Below are 22358 nucleotides of genomic sequence, written 5' to 3' on the forward strand. Positions count from 1 at the left end.
TTCCTCTGCCCCCATGGGTGCCCCCCCCACCCAGAGAACGAAGGTCACGTCCAGTTCGCCCCAACCAGAAGCAGTGAACAGGGCGCGGCCCTTCCCCCGTGCCTCAGTTTCCCTCCACAGCAGTGCAGCGGGACAGGTTCCCCTCCCCCACCTCTTTCCGGGCTGAGGTGTGGGGGTGGGGATTCCTGCGGACGGACGTGTTGAAGTGCCTTTGAGGCGGCGACCGCGCAGAGGGAGTCCCCACCTCTCCATATCAATGGCATTCCAGCCCCATTTACAGGCCCCGCCAGGCCCCAACTTTAACCCTTCGGCTCCCAGATCCAGCGGCGTCCAGGTGACCGAGACCCGGGAGGGCCGAGCAGGGCTGAGGGCGGGACGCGCGTCCTGCCGGCTGCCCGCGCCTCTTCCTCCGCGGCCGCCCCCTCCTGCCGGCCGTCCCTCCTTGTCCCCAACGGCCTGTCCCACTTTCAGCCGCCCTGGGGGCCTGGCGCGCGGTGCCTCCTCTTACAAACACGGAAAAGAATAGACTTAGGTGGGAAGCTGCAGCGGCCCCCAGAGGGCCGGCGGGGACAGGCGGGTGACAGGCCTGGTGACAGCCGCGTGTGGGCCCCCTAGCAGCGGCTCCAGGGGCGGCCATGTCGCGGAGCGCAGGGCCCAAGCGCAGAGCCCAAGACAACTGGGATCTCCAACCTCGACGGTCCCGGTGCCGCCCCCGGGCAGGACACTTCCTCCGGGCCGGGCACTGGGGGTTTACACCTGCCTGTGCGACTGGGGGCCGCTGCAGGCTGAGCGGCCGCCGGCACCTCGGGGCGCCGAGGCAGACCCGGCTGGAGGCCCCATGGGTGGCTCGCTGGGCCCCTCGCCCCCGGGGCGCCGCTGCCTCCTGACACCTGCTGGAACCTGTGTGTCTGGATTCCTCCAGGCCCCAGGCTTGCCTCTATTTGCCCTTCCTCTCAGCCGCCCCTCCCCTCCGAGAGATCTAGGCTCGGCCCCTTGCCAGTGGCGCCCCCACTCCCGGCCCTGGAGGAGGTAGTGTGTGCAGGAAGAGCCCGGGCCACCAGAGTTCACCTTGCAGTCCTACTCCGTGGTGCTGGCCTCCGTCTCCATTTTAGGGGGAGCGGCTCTCCGCTTCCTCTGGTCACTGACCCTTTTGCAAATCTAATGAGAGTAGAAGCCTCTCTTCCAAAAAGTGCTAAAACCCATTCCCAAAAGCAGGCAAGCACTGGAAGTGAAAATCTCTTATAGGCTAAGCCCCACTGAGCAGGTGAAGAGGCACCCGGTGTGCACGGCTCCCAGGGCCCTAGAGCAGTGCAGTGAATGAGGTGTGCCTGGGGAACCCCCGGGCCATCAGGGGCTGTCTCCTCATAGGGCAGATGGGCTGTGGGCCCTCCTGGGGGAGGCGTAGAGGCCAGAGGCTCTTCCAGATTAAGGGCCCAGCTCCTTGAAGAGTCTGTTAGCCACCCAGGAAAGTATATGAATGGAAGGAATTGTCATGAGTGTCCCCTACCCCTCATTCCTTTTCCTTCAGCTCCTAGCACCTAGGAAAGGGCTTGAGGGGGTTCATGACCCCCCAAATGAGGGGCCCATGTTTGTGGGTCCCATCAGGTTTCTCACAGAGGGTCTTTGACCTAAGGAGGTTAAGGACCTTGACCTTCCATAATCTGTCCCTTGTTGGAGGCAGGATTTGAACTGACGTCTATGAGTCTCAGGTTGCTCCCCACAAACGGAGTCACAGGCTCCGAGGGGGTCTTTCCTGAGGACTGTGAGGCAGGGTTCACCTGGGCTTCTCCCCCTTGCCCTCCTCTGTGGGGTCTCTTGCAGAGCGATCACTTACTCCCCGTGGAAAAGACTTGGGTCCTGGGGGCTTCACCCCCATCTGGGGCTCCTGTCTCCGCCACTCCTCCCTTCACCACAGACCCCTGCACGCCCCTCCCCTACTTCCACAGACGACTCTTTATGCCTCGGCCCCTGGAGACCTTCGGCGGCTCAGCCCTCAGTTTCATTATCTGGGGGGGTAGGAAGGGCACACCTGAGCTGCGGTTGAAGTTGGGGGGGGGTTTCTAGGCCGTTGCCTGGGCGATGCTACCTGAGCTGGGCGCCAGGCACCTGTTGCCAGGGGAACAGTGCGGGCGGGGCCGTCCCCTGAGAGCAACTGGGGCCACTGGGCTGAGACTGGAGACAGATCGGGTTCCTGGGGCAGGCAGGGGGACGGGAGCTGGGCTGGGGGTGTGGATACTGGGGGAGCTGGGTGTGTTTGCAACACAAAATGAAAAGCCCACAGGGAGGAGTTGCTGGGGGCGGAGGCGGTGGCTCAGGAGGCAGCTGAACCTCCACTTCCCTTCTCTTCTCGGCGCCGACTGGAGCCCTGCCCTCACCCTTGCCTACTCCCCAGCTGGTCCTCAGCCTCTCCTTTCTTTTGTTCCTGCATCCCCACAAGCACGGATGTCCTTTCGTCTGGTTCCCGGTGGCAGTACCCCTTCCCAGGCTCCCCATCCCATCCCCAGCCCCTCCTTCTCCCAGTAGCTCAGCCTCCGCCAGTCTCCGCTTCGCCGCCCCTCCCTCTGCCTCCACCTCAAAACCCCGCCTGCACCTGGGAGCCCGCTGAGTCCCCAGGTGACACCCACAGAGGGTGCGCTGCTCAGTGTGAAGCTGCACCTGCCAGCGGGACCTCAGCCTGAAGGTGGGTCTGGAGGGTCTTTGCAAGCTGGGCCAGGCGGGCGGCGGCCAGGACGTGACAGCAGGGTGGCAGGAGCAGCAGCCACTGGGCATCGGATAGGCAACGGGCCCCTGGAGGGGACACTGCGACTTGGCTGGAGCAGGACTGTGAGATTGACCTGTGCGTGTCGGGGTGAGAGAGACACCCGTGAGGGGCTTGGAGAGATGTGCTTTGCAAGAGGCCCACAGATGTGAGGACTGTCCGGCCGAGGACGCGGACTTCTCCTTGCGCTGGGCGCCAAGACGCCCACCCTGCAGGATCCGACCCACCCCTGAGTCAGCCAGGTTGTTCAAGGTTCAGAAGACCTGAGGGGACAGATGGCTTCAACAGCCCTTGAACTCCTGGGCATGACCCTGGCCGTGCTGGGCTGGCTGGGCACCCTGGTGTCCTGTGCCCTGCCCCTGTGGAAGGTGACGGCCTTCATCGGCAACAGCATCGTGGTGGCCCAGGTGGTGTGGGAGGGGCTGTGGATGTCCTGCGTGGTGCAGAGCACAGGCCAGATGCAGTGCAAGGTGTACGACTCCCTGCTGGCGCTGCCCCAGGACCTGCAGGCTGCCCGCGCCCTCTGCGTCGTCGCCCTCCTCTTGGCCCTGCTCGGGCTGCTCGTGGCCATCACAGGGGCCCAGTGCACCACCTGCGTGGAGGATGAAGGCGCCAAGGCCCGAATCGTGCTCACCGCAGGGGTCCTCCTGCTGCTCTCCGGCCTCCTGGTGCTCATCCCTGTCTGCTGGACCGCGCACGCCATCATCCAGGACTTCTACAACCCCCTGGTGGCCGAGGCCCTCAAGCGGGAGCTGGGGGCCTCCCTCTACCTGGGCTGGGCCGCTGCCGCCCTGCTCATGCTGGGTGGGGGCCTCCTCTGCTGCACGTGCCCTCCACCCCAGATGGACCGGCCCCGAGGCCCCAGGCTGGGTTACTCCATCCCCTCCCGTTCAGGGGCATCTGGGCTGGACAAGAGGGACTACGTGTGAGGTGGTGTCCCTGGAAGCCCGCTGTTCCAGCCCTGACCTCATGAGCCCTGGCCTCGTGCTGGATGCCCTGCTGTCACCCTGGCTCCATTCTGCCAACCTATTCCCCTGCGGGTGAAACCCATTTCCCTGAAGCTCCAGTCAGGCCTGACTACAGAGCTGAAACCTGACCCTCTCCAATGGGGTTCCCACAAGTCCTTCTCCTGCCTCCACCCAGGCAGAGCCAGAGCTGATGGGGTACACTGGCCTGCCCCTGCCTCCATCCCCAGACAGATTACTTTCTTCCATGGTCCACACTTGGGCTGGCCCTCCTCTTCCTCTGAGGTCACCTGGGCTTCACCCCAAGGGCAGCAGGTCTCTGGCTCCAAACCAAGGAGGGGATCCCTGCCCTGGGGTGGGTCCTCTCCAGCCTGGCCACCACCTGCATCCAGAGATCCAGGCCAGGAGTCCCAGCCAGTCACCTGCCCCACCTTCTCTGCTCACCTGCTAGTTGGAAATAAACAGAATTTTGTACCTTGGCTCTTCTGATCTGTGGTCAGGCAGGGAAGACCAGGTGGTCTTCCCTTGGGCTGTCAGTCCAAGGCCCGCTCCAGGACCTGTCCAGTGGGTGCCCTCCCTCCCTTGCCACGGGGGGTCCAAAGATAAGGTGGGTGAGTCATTTGTGCTTCCCTCCTCCCCCTGCCAGGCTGGCACTCAGCAGCCCCCCAGCAACACCCAAGGCAAGCAACAAAATAAGACAAGCTTTATTTAGCAAAACTGGTGCGTGTGTGTGGTGGGGGAAGCACGGCAGAAGTGTGCAGGGGCTGAAGGTGAGAGGGTCAGGGGTCTACAGCACAGCTGGGACAGGGCTCAAGATAGTGGAGTCAGAGGTCAGAAGACTTGAAGGCGGGCAGTTCTCTGGTGACTTATCATCTGCTCTTCTAAATGCTCAAGAGCCAGAGGCCTAACCAGTAAGGGACAGGCTGAAAGCACCTGAACAGCAGGCAGCCTTTATGTTGGACCACAGCTCCAGGCTGGCCTCCACGATGGGGATGTCCAGGGCGGAGAAATATCCAGAAACTCTGAAGCATCACCTCCTTGGTTCCCTCATCCAAAGGTGAGAAATACCAACAGCAGAGCCCATGAGAGACTTGGGTTTCTTGGTTATCAAATGAATTAAAAAAAAAAAAAAAAAAAGAAAAGAAAACCCTCTCCCAAAAAGCAAAAAAGATAAAAAACAAGCCCAAAGCTGTCTAAATCACCATCACGATTTCTCCAGCTCAGGGGGTTAGACTGAGAATTAGACATAATTCTTAGTGGGGTACTCGGGGGCACACGGAGAGGTGGCATGTGCGGCAGATGCTGAGTATCGGGCCATATAATGACTTGAGCTCCGGCCCCCCCCAGAGGGGCAGGTGCAGCACAGCAGCCCCCCACCCAACAACAAAAGGCCAGAGGCTGCCCAGCCCAAGTAGAGGGAGGCTCCCAGCTCCCGCTTTTGGGCGTCTGACACGAGGGGGTTGTAGAAATCCCGGATGATGGCGTGGGCCGTCCAGCAGACAGGGATCAGGGTCAGGACCCCTGAGATGACAAAGATGATCCCAGAGACTAGCACCAGACGGGCCTTGGAGTCCTTGTCTTCCACGCAGGTGGTGCACTTGGCTCCCGCGAGGTATACTAGCAGCCCGAGCAGGGCCAAGAGGAGGGCGACGACGCAGAGGGCGCGGGCAGCCTGCAGGTCCTGGGGCAGCGCCAGCAGGGAGTCGTACACCTTGCACTGCATCTGGCCTGTGCTCTGCACCACGCAGGACATCCACAGCCCCTCCCACACCACCTGGGCCACCACGATGCTGTTGCCGATGAAGGCCGTCACCTTCCACAGGGGCAGGGCACAGGACACCAGGGCATTCACCCAGCCAAGCAGCGTCAGGATGATCCCCAGGATTTGCAGGCCGGCAGAAGCCATGGCAAAGTGGAGGGGGACAGGAGCTGCATTGAGAGACGAAGGAAGCAGATTCATGAGAGAGAGGACAGGCTGGTCCAGACCCTTTGTTCCCAGTGAGTGCTAACTCTCATGCCACACGCCGTGGCCACCGCACAGGGCACCGAGAGAGTACAAACCCAGGGAGTAAGGACACCATGGGCAAGGCACACTCCTTGAGCCTCATTTTCTCATGGGCAAAACGAACACTTAATGTTTAGCGTGTAATTTTTACCTTGGTTATGCGATTGTCACCCAGTCCTGGCCGTTTTGAGGGCAAATGAGACACAAAGCCTTTACCCATGTTAGTCCATGGCCCCAGCCACTTTGCACTTTGCGTACATTTATCAGACAGCAAAGTAGCAAAAAAAGGATGAAACAACAGAGGGCAATTTCCAGATGGCCTCCTTGGGACTCAGACGGTGGGTTGGCTCTGGCCATGACTGTCAGGCTCCAAACCTGTCAGTTTCAACATCAAGATCAGAGATCCAGGCTTCCTTCCACTACCCAATAGCAGTGTCCAAACCCGTCACTGGTTCTGTATCCCCAGGCGGGTAGGGACATTTGTGTCTCAGGTGACCCTGCCTCCCTGGCCTTGCTGCAGTCAAACTCTAGAGAAGCAGGAGAAATAAAGCACCCCAAAGGGAAAAAACACCCCCCAAATCACTCCTTCCCCAAGGCTGTGTGCTCCCCCCCCCCCCCCCCCGCCCCCAGGGTCACAATGAGCATACCCTCCAAAGTTGGGAACATTTTCTTGTGCCTTCTCGCCCCAAATGCCATCGTCTCAGGACTCAATTCTGCTAAAAGGACCTAAACCCTTGGAGTGTGTCCAGTGAACCGGTCCCTCTGGGGCAGCCCCGGGCCCCCTCACATCCCACTTAGTGCCCTGGCTGGCTTCGGGGCGGTTCTGTTCAGGGTCCGGCTGTGGCTCTCCATTACCCAAAGTTCCCGCGCACGATTTGGACTTAACCTCGCGCGGGTCCCAGCAGCGTGGCCAGAGGCCGGAGCGGGCTCGCCTCCTGTGCATCCCGCCCAAACCCGCGGTAATGACCTCGGGGGAGATCGGACGGCAAGACCCCGCTCATCCCGACCCTGGGGTCGGCCCTCCGCGCCTCCGGCCGGGTTAGGCCCACCCAGGCGCCCCGCACGCGCCCCGCACCTGCCCCGCACCTCCAAGACCCTACCCCTTCCCTCGACCTCTTCTCTTTCCGCACACCGCGGGGTCGGCTTGCGCCGACGGCGCCCCCTCCTGCTCTCGAGCCCTATTTCCTTTGCGAGTCCGACCAGAGGAAGGGTCCGCGAGCCCCCAGCCCCGGAGCCGCGCTGCGGGACGGGCTTAATGGCCGCCTGATCAGCAGGGTCCGCTCCCGGAGGGGAGGGGGAGGGGAGCCCCGCCCCGGAGAGCAGCGCAGGTGGGGGAGGGGCGCCCGGGTTTCGGTGCCTTTGTCCGGGGGGGAGGGGCGTTTAACCCTTCCGTGGCTGCAGAAGGACCTGAGGAGCTCCGCAGCTCCAGGCAGACCCCGCCCGGGGGCTGTGCCCGGTGTCCGCCACCAGGTTAGTCTAGGTTCTCTGCACGCACCCCCACCCACGCCGCCACGCCCCCTGCACCCCACTCCTCGCGGAGTCCGCCTCTTCCCCTCACCCCCAGGCTCACCTGCGAAGAGGCCCACCGGGATTCGTAGGAGCCGCCGAGTGTGTGGCCCGGGCGGAGGCGGGGGTCTTAAAGAGGCAGTGACGTCACTGGACCACCGCCCCGGGGAGGGGCAGAGACCCCATTCCGGACCGCGGGCGCGCGAATCCCAACCTCTTCAGCTGGGGTCGCTGGAGCCCGGGCCCGCCCCGCCTGCCTGTGGCCCGGGCTCGGGGACCTCAGCAGGCTGAGGCCGGGCCCGCAGGAGCTCAGGGCCCAGGGCCCGGGGCTTGGAGCCAGACGGAGCTGGCTCCGGACTCTGCTACTTCCTAGTGGGGACCCCGGGAACTCACCTAACCCGCCCAAGCTTCAGCTTCATACTCGGCAAAATTGGAGACAGCAAGCCCACATTTTACTGTGTAGCTATGTCCTAAGGTAGAAATTAAAGACCTTATTATTATTATTGGTTATGTTGTTATCATATCCCGGGGCCCCTAAGAAAGCTGCAGTTATCGTTGAGGCGGGTGCTTCGTGTCTGATTCCCGAGCCCCCCCCCCCCCCCCGCAACTTCCCGGACTTCAGCATCCACAGGGCAGGGCAGGGCCTGCGGACCTGCGGGGTCCCAGCCGCTGGCGCACCGCGCTAGCGTTTGTTGAGCGAATGCCTGAACGCAGCGGGCCTGCCGGGCGGGGCGGGGCGTCCAGGAGCCGGGCGCCGGGCGGGCCGAGGGAGGGCGCCGCCCCGGAAGGCGGGGGCGGAGGCGGGGCGGCCGCTGTCCGTCCCGGCCCGCGCGCCGCGGGTTCAGACGGCCGCGGCCGCCGGACGCGCACCATGGTTCTGGGCCCGCTGCGTCCGCTACCGCGGCTCCTGGTGCTGGGGCTCGGGCTGGCCCTGCTGGGCGCGGCCGCCGGGGAGCGAGTGCCAGGTACGCGGGCCGCGGGGTGCGGACCGCGGGGCGCGGGGCGCGGGGCGCGGGGCCCGGGCCGGGCGGGAGGCCGCGGGGCCAGGGAGCCGGAGAACTGGACTGAACTGGGGCGAACTGGGCGGACATGCGGATCCGGGCTTGGGCGGTCTTCAGACACCGCCTCCCCGGCCAGGAGAGGCTCATCCTGCTCCGGACTTCATCCGCAGTCCTGGCCTCAGTTTCCCCCCTGTTCAGAGGTGGGTGGGGGCGGCTTCTGTCCTAAGTCCAGACTCGGAAGTAGCGGGAGAAAGTTTGAGGGCGGCACGTCTCGTTGGGTGAGAGAGCACGCCCCCAGCCTGTTCAGTGCCTGATCTGTGTAGCCCCAGGGGTCGAAGAGCACGGGGGTCTGTACCCCCTATACCATGTGGGGTGCCCCCTTCCATCCGGTGACTTCAGTGCCCAGCTATGCGGGGGGAGGGACCGGGGTCGGGCCCGGTGCCCAGGAGTGAGTCACCCGCCGGCTGCGGGGGGGTGTGTGCGGGGACCTGACCGCCCCCCCACAGCGTCTCGCGCTGGGCCCCCCTCTCCCCTGCGCTGCCGAGTCCCGGTCGGGCCGTGCGGTCACCTGTGAGGAATGCGCGGGGAGAGCGCCGGTGACTCACGTTATTCGAGCCGGCCGACCCTGACCTCAGCCCCCAGAATAGCCGTGCCCCGCCCCAGCTCTGACCCGCGGCCCCCTCCCCAGGCACCACCCCCTGCTCTCGCGGCAGCTCCTGGAGCGCGGACCTCGACAAGTGCATGGACTGCGCGTCGTGCCCGGCGCGACCGCACAGCGACTTCTGCCTGGGCTGTGAGTGGGGGCGGGTCCGGGGCAGGCGGGCCGCAGATGGGAGCGGAGGGTGGACGGGGAACAGTGGGCTTCAGATCTGGGGGGTTAATCGGGAAGGGGGGTGGGAGGCGGGGTGGGGTGGGGAGCGAATCCGGGCGGGAGCCGCGGCGGGGAAAGGCTTGGGGCTCAAGGGGGGGCGGGGCCGGTACCGATAGGGGCGAGGTCTAACTCGGAGCCCCGCCCCCAGGCGCTGCGGCCCCTCCAGCCTCCTTCCCTCTGCTGTGGCCCATCTTGGGGGGTGCTCTGAGCCTCGCCCTCGTGCTGGGACTGCTTTCTGGCTTCTTGGTCTGGAGACGGTGCCGCAGGAGAGAGAAGTTTACCAGTAAGTGTGCCAGCCCACCCCACCCCCCGTCATTCCTCAACATCGCCCCTGCTCTTGACCACCTCTCTTCTTATCTTGCAGCCCCCATCGAGGAGACCGGCGGTGAGGGCTGTCCTGGCGTCGCACTGATCCAGTGACAGTGAGAGCCCTTGCCAGCACCAGGCCCCACCCACTCATCATTCATTGATTAATTGATTCATTCATTCTGGAGCCAGCCCCCTCACCCCAGTAACAGAGCCAGACTCTTCCAACCACAGGGGTGTGGAGATGGGGGACTGGTGAATCACCTCTCTGAGGCCTCGGCCCAGGCTTCAGAGGAGGCTTCCAAGGTGTCTGACTGCCCTGTCTCTGGCTCTAGGACAGGAAAGGAGACCACCTGGTTCACCAGACAGCTGACACTAAGGAACTGCAGCATTTGCACAAAGGGTCCCTCTGCTCCCATGGCCTCAGGGCCAGGCTGACCTGAGGGCCAGACAACACCAGGCCCCACCCACTCAGATGTGCTGAAATTCCACCCTGGGGTCTCTGTCTGGGGGGTTAGGGACCTGTTGCTAACACTAGGGGGCTGGCCCTCTAGGGGGGCTGGCCCTAAGACACTGTCCCCCCCAACCCCCAAAGGGGGGGAAATATTTATTTTGGGGAGAGAGTTTGGAGGGGAGGGAGAATTTATTAATAAAAGAATCTTTAACTTTAAATGGTTCGGAGCGTGGCATGATCCCCAGCCCGACTTCCCAGAGCTGGAGGGAGGAGTGAGTCAGCCGCGGGGGCGGGGGTGAGGCTCTGACTCACACATTCTCAATGCCTGAGCCCAGCCTGCCAGGACCTGGCCAGGCCCTGACCGTTTTTTCCAGGGAAGATTTTGAGAAACCCCAACCATCAGCACTCCAGCTTTCCCACCTTCCTTCCCAAAGGCCCCAGGGTTCCAGACTGAAGCCTTTATTTGCTCAGCAATCTTTATTCAGTTTCTAGGGGGGGGGGGGGAGTGCTCCCCTTCTCATGCTCCTGTCCCTTCTGCCCCTCCCACCCCAGGGCTCTGTGGGATTCAGTGTCCTCCTCTGTTGAGGGTAGGTCCTGGGGCCCAGAGGCCTGGTCTGGAGAATATACGGAACAGCTGATCCCTTAGTGGGAATGCTGGTCTTCTCTGTTGTGGGGAGGGAGGGTGGGCAGTATTTCTGTCCACCAGCACTCAGAGCTCCATCATCTCCCCAGTTTGGGTTGCAGGGTAGTGAGGGGTAGGGGAGTCCCCTAGCCTCAGCAGCCGGAGGGCCTCAGGGATCAGGTTCCCAGGGTAGCGCCAGAGAAGCAGCTCAGAGCACGGGCTCCTGTTAAAGGAAGTAACAGCATGGGGCTGAGGCTGGCCTGGAAGAGCCACCTCCCACCAGGTCCAGGTCCCTAAGAGCTTTTGGGCTGCCAGCACCTTCCAAGGAGCCAAGAGGGGAAACAACAGAGGTTGGCTAGAAGCTAAAAATAGCAGGATGAGGCAGGGCCTAGACATTAGCTCCAAAGATCGGGTGTGATCCTCCAGAAGGCCCAGGCGGTGGTCAGTGGATGGTGCCTACCTGAGTGGGGGCAGAGATGGGGGGAATACCATGGGGGGGCTGCAGTAAGGGTGGTCATTGTGCAGGCTGAGTCGAGAGAAGTGGGTGGCCATGTTCTCTTCAGAAAGAAACTGTTTGCGCAAGGGCTCCCTGGGGAGAGACAGGAAGGAAGACAGGCAGGCTGGGATATTCACATGGGTGACAGTCTGATGGGGACCTAAGGTGACAGAGGTCTTGTTGGGAGTCCCTCCCTGCCCCCAAACTCACTGCTCCTCCTCCAGGCGCCGCTTGGTGCTCATGGGCACAGCTCCTCGGAGAGGGGAGCTGGGAAGAAAAGAAATCCAGGTGCACCCCACCCTCTTGGCCCCATCCCCAGGATCTGCTCTCCAGTGCCTGCAGTTCTAAGCCGAGAAGCCCCCAGGCCATTCGTCTCAGTTGACACCTAGTCACCTCCCTCTCCCAGGCCTGCCAGCAGCCTGCCTTGGAACTCTCAGCCCAGTCTCGGCTTATGCCCAAGCCTTGCCGACTTGCCCCACCGCCTGTCATCTCGCAGACCAGCCCTGAGCCCCCTGCCAAAGCTCCTGGGTCCCTGAGCCAGGCCCACCCGGTGCCCCTACACACACCTCACGTCCTGGGCTCGGGGCGTCCCCGACGCGGCCCGTGGGTCTCGCTGGGCCCGGCCCGGGGGGCCTCGTTCCAGGGGTTGCTGCAGAATCATTTGGGTTCGGGGTCCTGCGAACAGAGGGTGGGATCCGGGGGACAGGGCGGAGCCTCAGAGGGCGTGGTCCAGCGCGCGGGGCGTGGGTTTTGGCGCGCGCAACGGCGAGCTTCCGCGCAGGCGCGGAAGACGAGCGACGCGCGGCTGGAAGGCGGATCGGCTCGGCTCGGGTTGGTGGGTGGGGGAGGGGAATCTGGCGTAGCGGGGCTGTGGTGGGGCCCCACTTAGTGTTGGGAATTTTCGCGGCGGTCACCTGGGCTCCTGAGGCTCTGGGGAGTACTCGGCGGTTGCCTTCGCGCCGGACAGGCTGGCGGTGTTGGGGCCGTGTGGCGCCGAGAAGGGGAACCGCTCGCGGGCACGTTCGGACTCGTGAAGCTACGTCGCGCTGAGCACTCTGGGATTTGTAGTTCTCGAGATGGAGCGCGCTGTGCCACACGCGGTACCTCTGGGTCAGGTGAGGCGGGCGTGGTGAGCGGCGCCTTCTGGGTTTGTAGTCCATGCCCGGCTCGTTAGGGGCAGGCAGGGAGTTGTGCCCTGAGCCCTGTTTTGCGCGGGACTCGGACTCTGACCCGGGAGCGGGAGGGTAACCCAGTAGGATCTTAGGGACCTAATATGAAAGTGGGAGGGTAGGGATTAGAAGTCAGTATGTTTCTCTGTTCTGGGGAAACGGAGCCATGTGTTAAGCGCTTTGTATGAGACAGTTGTCTGCGAAGCTTTAGGTGCAGTAGCTCTGACACTTGTGACCAAGTCCCCTGGGAGCTCCATATGACCTTGAACCTTGGGGGCCAGCCTGGGCTCTTGCCAGGGTCCTGGTAGAAGTCTTGCCTCACCTGCCCACTTCCTCACCCTGTTCTTGGACCAACCCCTGGGCCATACGGGCAGGCACCCACTTGGTGGGGCACCTCAAAGGCCGGCTGTGAGATCTGGGCTGTGGGAGAGCCGAGCAGGCAGGAGGGAGTCAGAATCTCCAGTCCTAGATATCCCACGTGGCCCTCATCCAGTCTCTCCCCACAGATGGAAGTGTTTCAGGCTCTGCAGCGGCTCCACATGACCATTTTTTCCCAGAGTGTCTCCCCCTGCGGGAAGTTCCTGGCAGCTGGCAACAATTACGGGCAGATAGCCATCTTCAGGTACCCTCACCCCTGCTTCACCACACAGTAGTAGTTCTAGCACTTGTACTCTCTGGGACTGGCGCCCTCGGCTTCTGACTCTCAGGCTCCCCTCCCCTATTCCTTCAGCTTGTCTGCTGCTCTGAGTTCTGAGGCCAAAGAAGAAAGTAAGAAGCCAGTGGTGACATTCCAAGGTGGGTGCTGCCATTGTGTCTGGCTTAGAGAACCCCCAGGTAGGGGAGGGCAGCAGGACAGGGTCACTCAGGGTCTTCATTTCCATCTAGCCCATGATGGACCGGTCTACAGCATGGTCTCCACAGATCGACATCTGCTCAGTGCTGGGGATGGGGAAGTGAAGGCCTGGCTTTGGGCAGAGATCCTCAAGAAGGTAAGGAGTGTGGAATTGGGGGATGGGCTGGGGTGCCTGGTCCCAGAGAGCCTCTGACCTCATGTAGCATTTCCCTCCACCAAGGGTTGTAAGGAGCTGTGGCGGCGTCAGCCCCCATACAGGTGAGTGAGAGCCATGTGGGTAATGGGTAGAAGGTACTTGGGGGTGAAGGGACTGCCTCACCAGAGCTCACCTCGTTTTCTCTCTCCCAGGACCAGCCTAGAAGTGCCTGAGATCAATGCTTTGCTTCTCGTCCCCAAGGTCTGAGCCCTTTGTACCGGGGCTCTGCCCTGCCCAAACTTAAAGCCTTTTTCCTCTCCCTGTCCTGATTTGATGCTGACTTGCGATTCCACCCTTCCCTCTTCTGCAGGAGAATTCTCTCATCCTGGCAGGGGGAGACTGTCAGTTGCATACAATGGACCTTGAGACTGGGACCTTCACAGTGAGAAGGCCATGGAGCTGGGGTGGTCAGGGCTGGATGGTCGTAGGGTCATTCTTCCTGGATCTCCTGACACTGGGCTTCCTCTTGCAGCGGGCCCTCCGGGGCCACACAGACTATGTCCACTGCCTGGCGCTGCGGGAGCGGAGTCCCGAGGTGCTGTCAGGTGGAGAGGATGGAGCTGTGCGACTTTGGGGTAGGTTAGCGTAGTGTCCGGTTGGAGGGAAACATGGCAACGGAGACTGGGGCGAGCAGGATGCTTCTCATGGTTCTTCCCGCACAGACCTCCGCACAGCCAAGGAAGTCCAGACCATCGAGGTATATAAGCATGAGGTGAGGGCACGTACCAGGCCCCGTCCTCCCTTTCACCGCCCTGGGCATCCCCTGTGTCTTCATCTCCTCCTCTCTTCTCCTCCTCACCCCTAGGAGTGCTCGAGGCCACACAATGGGCGTTGGATCAGCTGTTTGGCAACTGACTCAGACTGGATGGTAAGCGGGGCAAGGTGCAGAATGGGTGACCACTCCGGGCCCTGCCAACTGAGGGACTATGCTCACAGTGGTTGGGGCCCCCCACCTTTCTGCCCAGGTCTGCGGAGGAGGCCCAGCGCTCACCCTCTGGCACCTCCGATCCTCCACACCCACGACTATTTTCCCCATACGGGTGCCACAGAAACATGTTACCTTCTACCAGGACCTGGTGAGGCCCTCTGTCTTGCTTCTGCCACCTTTGCCCAGTATCCCTCTCCAATCCTGACTCCCGACTCCCTCCCTGCCCTCCAGATTCTGTCAGCTGGCCAGGGCCGCTGTGTCAACCAGTGGCAGCTGAGTGGGGAGCTCAAGGCGCAGGTGCCTGGCTCCTCCCCAGGGCTGCTTAGCCTTAGTCTCAACCAGCAGCCAGCAGCACCCGAGTGCAAGGTGGGTCCTGCAAGGGGCTGTGGGGGGTCCATGGGGGGGGGTAGGGCACGTGTGTGTGGACATGCCAGCCACTGCCCTCCTGCTTCCAGGTCCTGACAGCCGCAGGTAACAGCTCCCGAGTGGATGTTTTCACCAATCTCGGCTACCGCGCCTTCTCCCTGTCCTTCTGACCTCTGGCAACACCCCTTCCATCATCCCAGGGATTTAGATTGCTTTTTTTTATTTTATTAAATAAGTAAATTTTTAGGCTATTGTTCCATGCATGTTCTTCTCAAGAATGGAGGCTGAGTTGGTGTCATGATTTTTATATATTACTCTGTTTGATCTTGATACATAAATACCCACCCTCATCCCTGCCCTGCAGCGCGCCAGGCCCTTAGAAAATATAGACCTATAGAGATTCAAAACTCAGCTCTGCCTCACCTGCCCCGCCACCTACCTGGGGCCCTTGGCCCCCAAAGCTGGTCCCTGCTCCCAACGAGCCTTTGCCCAGCTTCCCGGGGTGGGGAGGGCACCAGGCCCCTCTGGAAGACGCTCAGGACCATTAGAGGAAAGGAAGCCAGAAGGCACCGGCGGCCCCCATGGCCCGGCCTTCAGGTCCTTCGGAAGAGGTTGCTTAGGAAGCCGCCGGCGGGCCCAGGACCCAGGCGCAGCGAGAAGCGCGGGGCGGCGCGGCGCGGGACGGCTCCCGCCGCACTTAGCTCCTTCTGTCGTTGGGAGCGCAGCTGCTGGCCGATCACCACCTGCATGTCGTCCTGCGGGCGGGCGGCTCAGTCGGTCCGCGTGGCCACGTGTCGGCCGCGCCTCCCAGACGCCGGCCCCGGCCCCGCCCCCGCCGGCCCCGCCCCTCACCTGCCAGGCCTCCAGCTCTTGCGTCAGCGCCACCTTCTGGCGGATAGTGCGAAGCAGCTCCCGGGAGAGCGAGTCCCGCTCCAGAGAGACGCGGCCGAGCTCCAGGGACAGTTCCAGCGCCCTGCGGGCAAGAGGGGCAGAGAGTGGGCCCGGGGGTGGCGGGAGCTGCCGGACCCGGACGGGAGCGGTGCGGCTAACACCGAAAACAGGGTCGGAGGGCCGCTGGTGGGTGCGGAGGCCGGGGTGGACGGTGGAGAGGCTCACTTGTTCACAGCTTCGTCCCGGTCCGAGAGGGCGCCGCTGAGGGCCTCGTCGGGGTCGCCATGCGTCCGCAGCTCCTTCTGCCTTTGCAGCTCCTCCCGCAGAGACTGTAGCTCTGCCCGCTGCAGCGCGACCTGTGGGCAGGGAAAGGTGAGGAGGGGCAGCCAGGCCCTCCGCCAGCCCCACAGACCCTCCCCGCAGCCGCAGCCTGTGCTGGAGACCAAGCTGAGCCCCCGGGCTGGCGCAGGGTGAGGTGGGGCAGGGTCGGTTGGGTGGTGTAAGTCTGCAGAAAGGATGCTGGTGGAAGCACTAGGAGGTGGGACCAAGGAGGGGAATGTGGTCCAGGAAGTCTTCCTGGAAGAGGTGGCGTACGGCCAGCTCTTGAAGCATGACTACAGGTTTGTTGGGATGAAGATAGATCCAGGTAGAGGGGCGCAGGCTCAGAGGTGTAGATGGGCAAGAGAAACTGGCGTTGGAATGGGCTCCGCGTCCAGCGCTATGCTCCCACTCCCACACCTCATCCTGAAGCCCGGCCACTTCGGCCTCCTTCTCCTCTAGTATATCCCCTGGCCTCAGGGATGCTCGCTTCTTGGGAGGCTCCAAGCTCTCCTCTTGGGGCGAAGGCTGGTGGCTGAACGCTTCTTGGATCTCGGGGGACGGAGTGTTCTGTTGACCAAAGGGATGGGTCAGCGAGGTGTCGGACCTCCTGCGCGAAGGGGGCGCGGCGGAGTCTGCAGGGCACGGGGGCCGGGGGGCGCCAGCTCACCGGGGCAGCTCCGCGGGCGTCAGCCTTCGGGTCCTGGCCGCTGTCGAGGCTGTGAGCCAGCTCCGACTGCAGTGAGGCTCCCGACAAGTCGGCGTCCCGAAGGCGCGACTCCTCCTCCAGCTCCGAGACGCGCCTCTGCAGCCCCCGCAGCGCTCTCAACGCCTCCCCCGCCTCGCAGCGCGCGCGCTCCAGCTGCGGAGGGACAGACAGGCGGACAGGAGCATGCGCAGTCCGCCCCGTGCGCCCGGCGGCCTCATCCCGCCTCGACCTGCTGGGGGCGCCGGCGCGCCACCGAGAGCCGGGCAGCCCGCGCGCCGTGGCGCCCCAGCAGCTGGCTCCTCTCTGGACGGCCGACGGCCGGCGGCCTTGGGCGCGCAGTTGCCCCTGGCGGATACCAATTTCCTCATCTATAAAGTAGGGTGCGGACAGGTGCCCTCGCTTTAAATTTTCCCATCACCCTCCCTCCAGCCCCGCCCCATCAGGTCACCTGGCAGAGTCCCTCCCCTTCCCCCGACCTGTTGGCCCAAATCGTTAATGGGTCATCCAGCGCCCTACTCGTGTCTCACCCTCACCGCGGCGCTCTACCATTCCCATCCCATCTCGCAGACAAGGAAACTGAGGCTGGGCGTCCCACAATAGTAAGAAGGGGTGTTGGGATAAGAGCCCATATTATTTGACCACAAAGACCTCGAACATCGGCCCATGCTGCCTCTTGTCATTTCCTTTTGCTCATCTCCACTGCCCCAGACCTAGTCCAAGTCCCGGTCATCTCTGGCCCCAGCCTCCGCCCTGGCCTCCCAAGTGCCAGGCTCTGATGCCCTCTAAAAGCATACCACCCCTGCTCAATACCCTTCTGAGGCTCCCACTTGCCCTTTGGCTAATGCCCAGGCTCTCCTGGCCCAGCTTCTGGGGCTCCCAGTGATCCAGCTTGGCCTCATCTCCCAGGAAGCCCTGAGGCAGTGGTCAATGCCCTGGTCAGATGCACCCACCCCGCCCAGCCCCACTGGTCACCTCCAGGCTATGCTCTCGCTTCTCGCGCCTCAGCAGCAGCAGCTCTTCATGGGTTGCCTGTAGCCTGCCCTGGCCCTTCTCCACCTCCTCGCGCAGGTCCCGGATCTGGGCCTCCAGGTCCTGCCGGCGGCTCTGCAGCATCTGGTTCTGGGGAAAGACCTCAGGGCTGGAGGGGAAGTGCTGGGCCAGCCCCAGACGGCCCCCAGCCCCAGCTGGGACTCACCTCCCCTTGCAGACTCTCCAGCCGCATCCTCAGCTCTGCTCCTGCCAGGACCTGAGCCTGGCACTGCCCCCGAAGGCCATCCAGTTCCCTCTGAAGTTCCTGCTCAGTCTGGGAGGCCTGTAGAGGGGAAGGCGGGGGAGGCCTCGCTGGTCCAAGCCTTACCACCAAGCCCAGTGCACCCACCCCCACACGGGGACACAGCCATCTGCCCTGGTCCTGCCTGGGGATGTGGGGTCAGCATGCTCCCACCTGGGCGAGCTGCTGGCTGAGCCGGAGGTTCTGCTCGCTGAGTTCAGTGAGGGCCCGTGCCCGCTCACGCCCGCTGTCCTGCTGCTCTGAACGCTGCTCCCCGAGCTGGGCCCGCAGGGCCTCCACGTCCCCCTCCAGCTCCACCGCTCTGGCCTCCCACTCGGCTCCCCGGGCTGCCAGGCCCTGGCGGAGCTCATGGTTCTCCTGCTGCAGCCGCTGTGGGGCCGCAACACAGAGTCAGGGACAGGGAGGTGAGGCAGTAAGCACGCGGACCCAGAGGGCGTCCGAGCGGGCCGAGACACGCAGACACGCCATGCAGGGAAGCCAGCTGGAGGAGCAGGCAGGGAGCCTAAGGCAGAGTCTCGGGGAGGTGGGTTTCCAGGTCAGGAGGAGCTGACCGGGACCGGAGTGGAGCGGGGCTCCCCGATGCCCACTCACCTCTGGCTGCTGCCTGGGCTTCTGGAGCCGAGATCGCAGGCGCCGTTTTTGGCGTCTGAGTCTGGCAGAATGGAAGCCCCGGCCCATGGCCTCGCACACCGATGCTCCAGGGGCTCTGGAGGTTCAGCCTCTGCTCAGCCCCTCACCCCCAGCGCCTCTTGGCCAGCTCCCTCTAATTAACCCTGGCCAGCCCCGCCTGGGCTCCGTGCCTCTGCATGCCCTCTCCAAAACCTGTCCAACCAGCAGGGGGACGCTCTTGGCACACCCAGGTCCCCCGCTTGGGGAGGCGGCAAGTGGGGGGGCAGCTTCGGCCCCTGCCCCCATAAACTCTCAAAGCAGGAAGGTGGTACTGACCATATCGCTGCTGCAATTATTAGCAGGCGCTCCTGCTGGGCCAGTTGTTACTGTTTTCCTGGTATCATTTCATTTAATCAACCACAGTTAGAATCGTTAATGTGCTTATTTTATATATGAAGAGCCTGGGGCTCAGAGAGGTTGAAGGCCCTGCCCAAGGACACACAGTAAATTAGTGAGGCAGGGATTCCAACCCAGGTGGCCAAACTCTTAAGCAAATATCGGGGAGCAACACAGCTCTAGGATTGGACTCCCCAGGGTCAGGATCCAATTGTCCTGGACGGTACCCCGCTCTGCTGCTGCTTTGTGGTTAGACAACTCCCCTAATGTCTCCAGGTTCCAGCCATGTAGCCACCCGCCCAGTGTTTCCTGAGCTCCTCCTGTTGTGGGGTCTGGCTATCTGCAGTCAGTGAGACCACCAAGCTCCCTGCCTCCAGCAGCTGAGTCTAGAGAGTCACAGGCAAACGGACAGGGGTAGGTTGGGGTCCTTTAAAGAGAAGCAATGTTCGAATTCACACCTAAAGCACAGGAAAGAAGAGGACTACACCGAGGAATGGCAAGTGCAAAGATCCTGAGAAAACACGCAGGTTACTCAAGGCCCTGCAAAGAGGTCCTGTGGGAGGACAGTGGCGCAGCAGCCGAGGCCGCACTTGGGGACTGTCAGGCCTTGATGAAGAGTCTCAGTGTCATTGTAAATGTGATGGGGAGCTGCCGGGAGATTTTAGGCAAGGACCGAAGTGATCATATTTGCAATTTTTGGAGATCCTTCTGGCTGCCTTAGAATGGAGCACGGAGAATGGGCTCCAGGGGGCAGAGAGTGGAAGGGGGGGACAATTATGGAGGCGGCTGCGGGGCTGGGTCAATGTTGGCTGCGGCTAGCTTGGTAGCTGGAGAGACCATGAGAAGTGGGAGGATTAAGAATCTAGTTTAGGGGCAGCCCGGGTGGCTCAGGGGTTTAGTGCTGCCTTCAGCTCAGGGCGTGATCCTGGAGACCCGGGATCGAGTTGCACATCGGGCTCCCTGTGTGGAGTCTGCTTCTCCCTGTGTCTCTGCCTCCCACCCCGTGTCTCTCATGAATAAATAAATTAAAAAAAAAAAAAAGAATCTAGTTTAGAGGCAAGATCCACAGCGCTTGCACACGCGGGAGAAGCGAGGTCATGAGCTGCTCGGGCTCTGGTCCTGAGGTGGGAAGCCAGGATGAGGACCACACGTGATGGGGGCAGAGAATCAAGATTGCAGCTTATGTTGAGATGCCCATTAGGTGGCCTGGGGAGGGGGTGTGGGGCATAAGCTCCCCAGGCCCATCTCGGGACAGTGGTTGGGGCTACCTGGATGCTGGAATCAGTGGTGCCCGGGGTGTTTAGGGGGCCAGATGTGACCCCCCAGAATAACTTTGTGGCTGAGGACAGCCTGGGCAGAGGGGGGATTTCTTCCTACATCACAGGATTAGGTGAGAGGCGGTGGAGGTAATGCATGGAAAGGGCTTCACCCAGAGCCAGGCAGGGCGGGTGTTCAGTAACTGCTGGCTGGGGTTCTGCCATCCTGCTGAGGAGCCAGACCCAGGATTCACAGAAGGCCGGTGGCTTGCCCAGGGTCACACAGCCAGGCAGAGTCTGAACCCACATCTGGACTTGACCTCAGAGCCCATGTCCTACACCACGGAGAATACTCCCGGGAAGACAGTCCAGTCCTGAACGTGGTTGCAGGCATTCCCGGCCTGGCCGTCCTCCCCCTGCCTGGCTGTCCTCCCCCTGCCCACCGGCCAGGAGCCTCCTCCCTGTCCACAGCCTGCTCCCCGCACCCCCGCCCGGCCCTGCCCCTGCAGCCAGCTCACTTCCTCACGCTCAGCGTGCTGGGTGCTCAGTGTCTCCAGCTGCCGCTGTAGCTCCTCATTGCGCTCCAGAAGCATCTTGCCAAGCTCCGCGGCCAACAGCACATCCTTCTCCTTCTGCTGCAGCTGTAGGGCCAGGTCCTCAGGCTCCTCTGGCCCTGGGCCCCCTCCCAGGAAGGAGTCCCTCCTTTCCAGCACAAAGGGGAAGAAGCCCTCATTGCCACTGGGGGAGGCACCTCCTGAGAGCAGCCCCGACAGGAAGCTTGGTCCTTGGGGGGAGCTCATGGCACCTGCAGCGTCTGTGGGCACAGGTGGGTCAGTGGGGACAGGTAGCTACAGCACACTCTACTCTGCAGCCAGGGGGACCTGCCCCCTGCTGGTCAAGACCTGGCCCTCTCCGTCCTGCAGCCAGGGCTTCCCTGGGCCACGAAGGGTTAATGATCTGTATCTTGGCCACCCAGCTCCGTTAATGTCCCCGGGGTAAACTGAGGCAGGGAGCACAAGGAAACGAGCTGCCTTTGGCAGACATCCTCTGCCCCCAGGTAACTGTGCCCCGGTGCCCCAGGACCTCAGGTCACCGTGCTGAGAGTGCCCCCCCACTTCCCACGCCTCAGCTGTTCTGGCTCCCAGCTCCTTAGCAGCAGGGAAACTCTTCCTAGAAACCAAGTTCTCAGGGACTCAGGACTCAGATGAGCGCAGCCCCTTCCCCTCCCAAGAATACCGGCCTTGGGAACGCAGGTGGGCAGAACCGGTCCTCCCATTCTGGAGTGTTGGCCCCAGTTTTCCGGGGCCCAGGTGGCAGGCCCAGGGCAGGGCCAGGTAACAGGTTGTGCCAGCAGAGTGCTGCCCGGCCACTCCAGGTTTCTGTTTACTTCCCGGCCCGCCCCGGGGGACGGCAGCCTGGTGGCACTCTCCGGGGGCTGCTCAGGGCCCAGCGGTCCAGGGTCTCAGGGGGAGACCACACAGCAGACTTCCAGGGCAGGGCCCCCCTCCAGCCCTCTGGAAGCCCCCCACTCCCTACACACACGCACACACCTGTCCCTCCTCCTCTCGCCTCTCCAGGTGTCCGAGCCCAGCCCTACCCGCGGGACCCGTGGTCCGGGTAGTCCCAGCCCAGCGGGGACCCCGAGTCTCCCTGACGCGGCCCCTGTGGACCCCACCCGCTCCGGAGTCCCGGGGGCGACCCCTGTCCCCCGCCTCCGGCACCGAGCTGCCGGTGGGCACCCCGACCCAGGCATCTGGGCCTCCAGCTCCTCGACCCCTCAGCCCCCAGCCCCCAGCCCCCCCGCGCCTGAAGCGCAGCGACCACCGCCTTCCCGCCGCCGCCCCCGCTGGCGGGGCCCAGGAGTCAGGCCGGGCCTCCCCGTGCCCCGGCGCCCGCGCCCCGACCCTGCCAGCCCGGGGCGCCCCCCAGGCTCTCACCCGCCGCCGCCGCGCTCCCTCCAAGGTCCCCGCGGTCCCCAATCCCCTCTTCCGGAGGCGGTGCCAGGTGCCGGGCCGGCGCAGGTGAGGGGGCGGTGCCGCGGGCGGGACTGGGGCGCCCCCTGGCGGCCCGAATGGCCGGGCTGCGGCCTGCGGCCTCCCGCGGGCTCCCCCGCACCCACCGACCTGCTGCGGTCGGAAGCCACGCCCCGTGGACTGAGCGCCTGCAGGGTGCGAACCCCGCGCGGGGCACAGACTTCGCCCCCTCCCCCCCACTGCCCTGCGGAATCGGACAGCATGAGAACGACAGGGACGAATAGAACATATTAAGCACCCTGCTAAGGAAGCTCTTTTATAGACACAACTACTTTACTTTTACAACATCCTAATGAAGCAGGAACTATGATCCCCATTTTACAGGTGCGGAAGCCGAGGCTAGGGGGTGCCCTAACTTG

General features: G+C 63.1%; 6 protein-coding genes across 10 annotated transcripts; 3 read left to right on the top strand and 3 right to left on the bottom strand.

Annotated features, from left to right (window-relative positions):
• The first annotated feature begins 2074 nt into the window (after positions 1-2074).
• CLDN9 (claudin 9) lies at positions 2075-4202 on the top strand. The gene has a single exon (XM_072835472.1). It carries the CDS (start codon positions 3034-3036, stop codon positions 3685-3687), a length of 654 nt encoding a protein of 217 aa, XP_072691573.1. The 5' UTR covers positions 2075-3033; the 3' UTR covers positions 3688-4202.
• Positions 4203-4408: 206 nt separating this feature from the next.
• On the bottom strand, positions 4409-7944 carry CLDN6 (claudin 6). Of its 4 annotated transcripts, none has more exons than XM_072835470.1 (2): positions 7628-7944; positions 4409-5652 (listed from the first exon to the last, which is right to left on the bottom strand). In XM_072835470.1, exon 2 carries the CDS (start codon positions 5627-5629, stop codon positions 4964-4966), a length of 666 nt encoding a protein of 221 aa, XP_072691571.1. In that variant the 5' UTR covers positions 5630-5652; positions 7628-7944; the 3' UTR covers positions 4409-4963. The 4 variants fall into 4 exon arrangements, with proteins under 4 accessions (XP_072691571.1, XP_072691570.1, XP_072691572.1 ...); XM_072835469.1 differs by having other exon boundaries at positions 7299-7828; XM_072835471.1 differs by lacking the exon at positions 7628-7944 and adding an exon at positions 6829-7011.
• Positions 7945-8042: 98 nt separating this feature from the next.
• On the top strand, positions 8043-10084 carry TNFRSF12A (TNF receptor superfamily member 12A). Its single transcript, XM_072835481.1, has 4 exons — positions 8043-8199; positions 8924-9028; positions 9255-9389; positions 9471-10084. The coding sequence occupies exons 1-4, from the start codon at positions 8106-8108 to the stop codon at positions 9524-9526; spliced, it is 390 nt and encodes a 129-aa protein (XP_072691582.1). The 5' UTR covers positions 8043-8105; the 3' UTR covers positions 9527-10084.
• Positions 10085-10324: 240 nt separating this feature from the next.
• HCFC1R1 (host cell factor C1 regulator 1) lies at positions 10325-12058 on the bottom strand. Of its 2 annotated transcripts, XM_072835479.1 has the most exons (5): positions 11899-12058; positions 11551-11659; positions 11195-11251; positions 10949-11077; positions 10325-10711 (listed from the first exon to the last, which is right to left on the bottom strand). In XM_072835479.1, the coding sequence occupies exons 2-5, from the start codon at positions 11643-11645 to the stop codon at positions 10576-10578; spliced, it is 417 nt and encodes a 138-aa protein (XP_072691580.1). In that variant the 5' UTR covers positions 11646-11659; positions 11899-12058; the 3' UTR covers positions 10325-10575. The 2 variants fall into 2 exon arrangements, with proteins under 2 accessions (XP_072691580.1, XP_072691581.1); XM_072835480.1 differs by lacking the exon at positions 11195-11251.
• Positions 11759-14742, top strand: THOC6 (THO complex subunit 6). Its single transcript, XM_072835478.1, has 13 exons — positions 11759-12099; positions 12660-12775; positions 12884-12948; positions 13039-13142; positions 13227-13264; positions 13355-13403; positions 13513-13584; positions 13675-13777; positions 13865-13914; positions 14008-14070; positions 14168-14278; positions 14362-14496; positions 14586-14742. Exons 1-13 carry the CDS (start codon positions 12061-12063, stop codon positions 14664-14666), a joined length of 1026 nt encoding a protein of 341 aa, XP_072691579.1. The 5' UTR covers positions 11759-12060; the 3' UTR covers positions 14667-14742.
• Positions 14706-22020, bottom strand: BICDL2 (BICD family like cargo adaptor 2). Its single transcript, XM_072835477.1, has 10 exons — positions 21904-22020; positions 20485-20780; positions 17859-18074; positions 17610-17726; positions 17387-17533; positions 16376-16567; positions 16126-16275; positions 15613-15743; positions 15349-15469; positions 14706-15251 (listed from the first exon to the last, which is right to left on the bottom strand). Exons 2-10 carry the CDS (start codon positions 20764-20766, stop codon positions 15090-15092), a joined length of 1518 nt encoding a protein of 505 aa, XP_072691578.1. The 5' UTR covers positions 20767-20780; positions 21904-22020; the 3' UTR covers positions 14706-15089.
• Positions 22021-22358: the final 338 nt, after the last annotated feature.

Source organism: Canis lupus, chromosome 8 (genome assembly GCF_048164855.1).
Source record: "Canis lupus baileyi chromosome 8, mCanLup2.hap1, whole genome shotgun sequence".
Lineage (NCBI taxonomy): Eukaryota > Metazoa > Chordata > Mammalia > Carnivora > Canidae > Canis > Canis lupus.

Excerpts from the sequence above, each read along its gene's own strand:
- CLDN9 (XM_072835472.1), top strand. The coding sequence starts at position 3,034 with ATGGCTTCAACAGCCCTTGAACTCCTGGGCATGACCCTGGCCGTGCTG.
- CLDN6 (XM_072835467.1), bottom strand. The coding sequence starts at position 6,424 with ATGGCATTTGGGGCGAGAAGGCACAAGAAAATGTTCCCAACTTTGGAG. Across the intron at positions 5,653-6,375 it reads AATGTTCCCAACTTTGGAGG|CTCCTGTCCCCCTCCACTTT; the intron begins GTATGCTCATTG and ends CTCTCAATGCAG.
- HCFC1R1 (XM_072835479.1), bottom strand. The coding sequence starts at position 11,645 with ATGATTCTGCAGCAACCCCTGGAACGAGGCCCCCCGGGCCGGGCCCAG. Across the intron at positions 11,078-11,194 it reads CGGCGCCTGGAGGAGGAGCA|GGAGCCCTTGCGCAAACAGT; the intron begins GTGAGTTTGGGG and ends GTCTCTCCCCAG. Across the intron at positions 10,712-10,948 it reads CCATCTCTGCCCCCACTCAG|GAGCCCGTGCTCTGAGCTGC; the intron begins GTAGGCACCATC and ends TTCCTTTAACAG.
- TNFRSF12A (XM_072835481.1), top strand. The coding sequence starts at position 8,106 with ATGGTTCTGGGCCCGCTGCGTCCGCTACCGCGGCTCCTGGTGCTGGGG. Across the intron at positions 8,200-8,923 it reads CGCCGGGGAGCGAGTGCCAG|GCACCACCCCCTGCTCTCGC; the intron begins GTACGCGGGCCG and ends CCCCCTCCCCAG. Across the intron at positions 9,390-9,470 it reads CAGGAGAGAGAAGTTTACCA|CCCCCATCGAGGAGACCGGC; the intron begins GTAAGTGTGCCA and ends CTTATCTTGCAG.
- BICDL2 (XM_072835477.1), bottom strand. The coding sequence starts at position 20,766 with ATGAGCTCCCCCCAAGGACCAAGCTTCCTGTCGGGGCTGCTCTCAGGA. Across the intron at positions 15,470-15,612 it reads CGGGACGAAGCTGTGAACAA|GGCGCTGGAACTGTCCCTGG; the intron begins GTGAGCCTCTCC and ends TCTTGCCCGCAG. Across the intron at positions 15,252-15,348 it reads AAGAGCTGGAGGCCTGGCAG|GACGACATGCAGGTGGTGAT; the intron begins GTGAGGGGCGGG and ends GCCCGCCCGCAG.
- THOC6 (XM_072835478.1), top strand. The coding sequence starts at position 12,061 with ATGGAGCGCGCTGTGCCACACGCGGTACCTCTGGGTCAG. Across the intron at positions 13,778-13,864 it reads TGGAGCTGTGCGACTTTGGG|ACCTCCGCACAGCCAAGGAA; the intron begins GTAGGTTAGCGT and ends CTTCCCGCACAG. Across the intron at positions 14,071-14,167 it reads CAACTGACTCAGACTGGATG|GTCTGCGGAGGAGGCCCAGC; the intron begins GTAAGCGGGGCA and ends CTTTCTGCCCAG.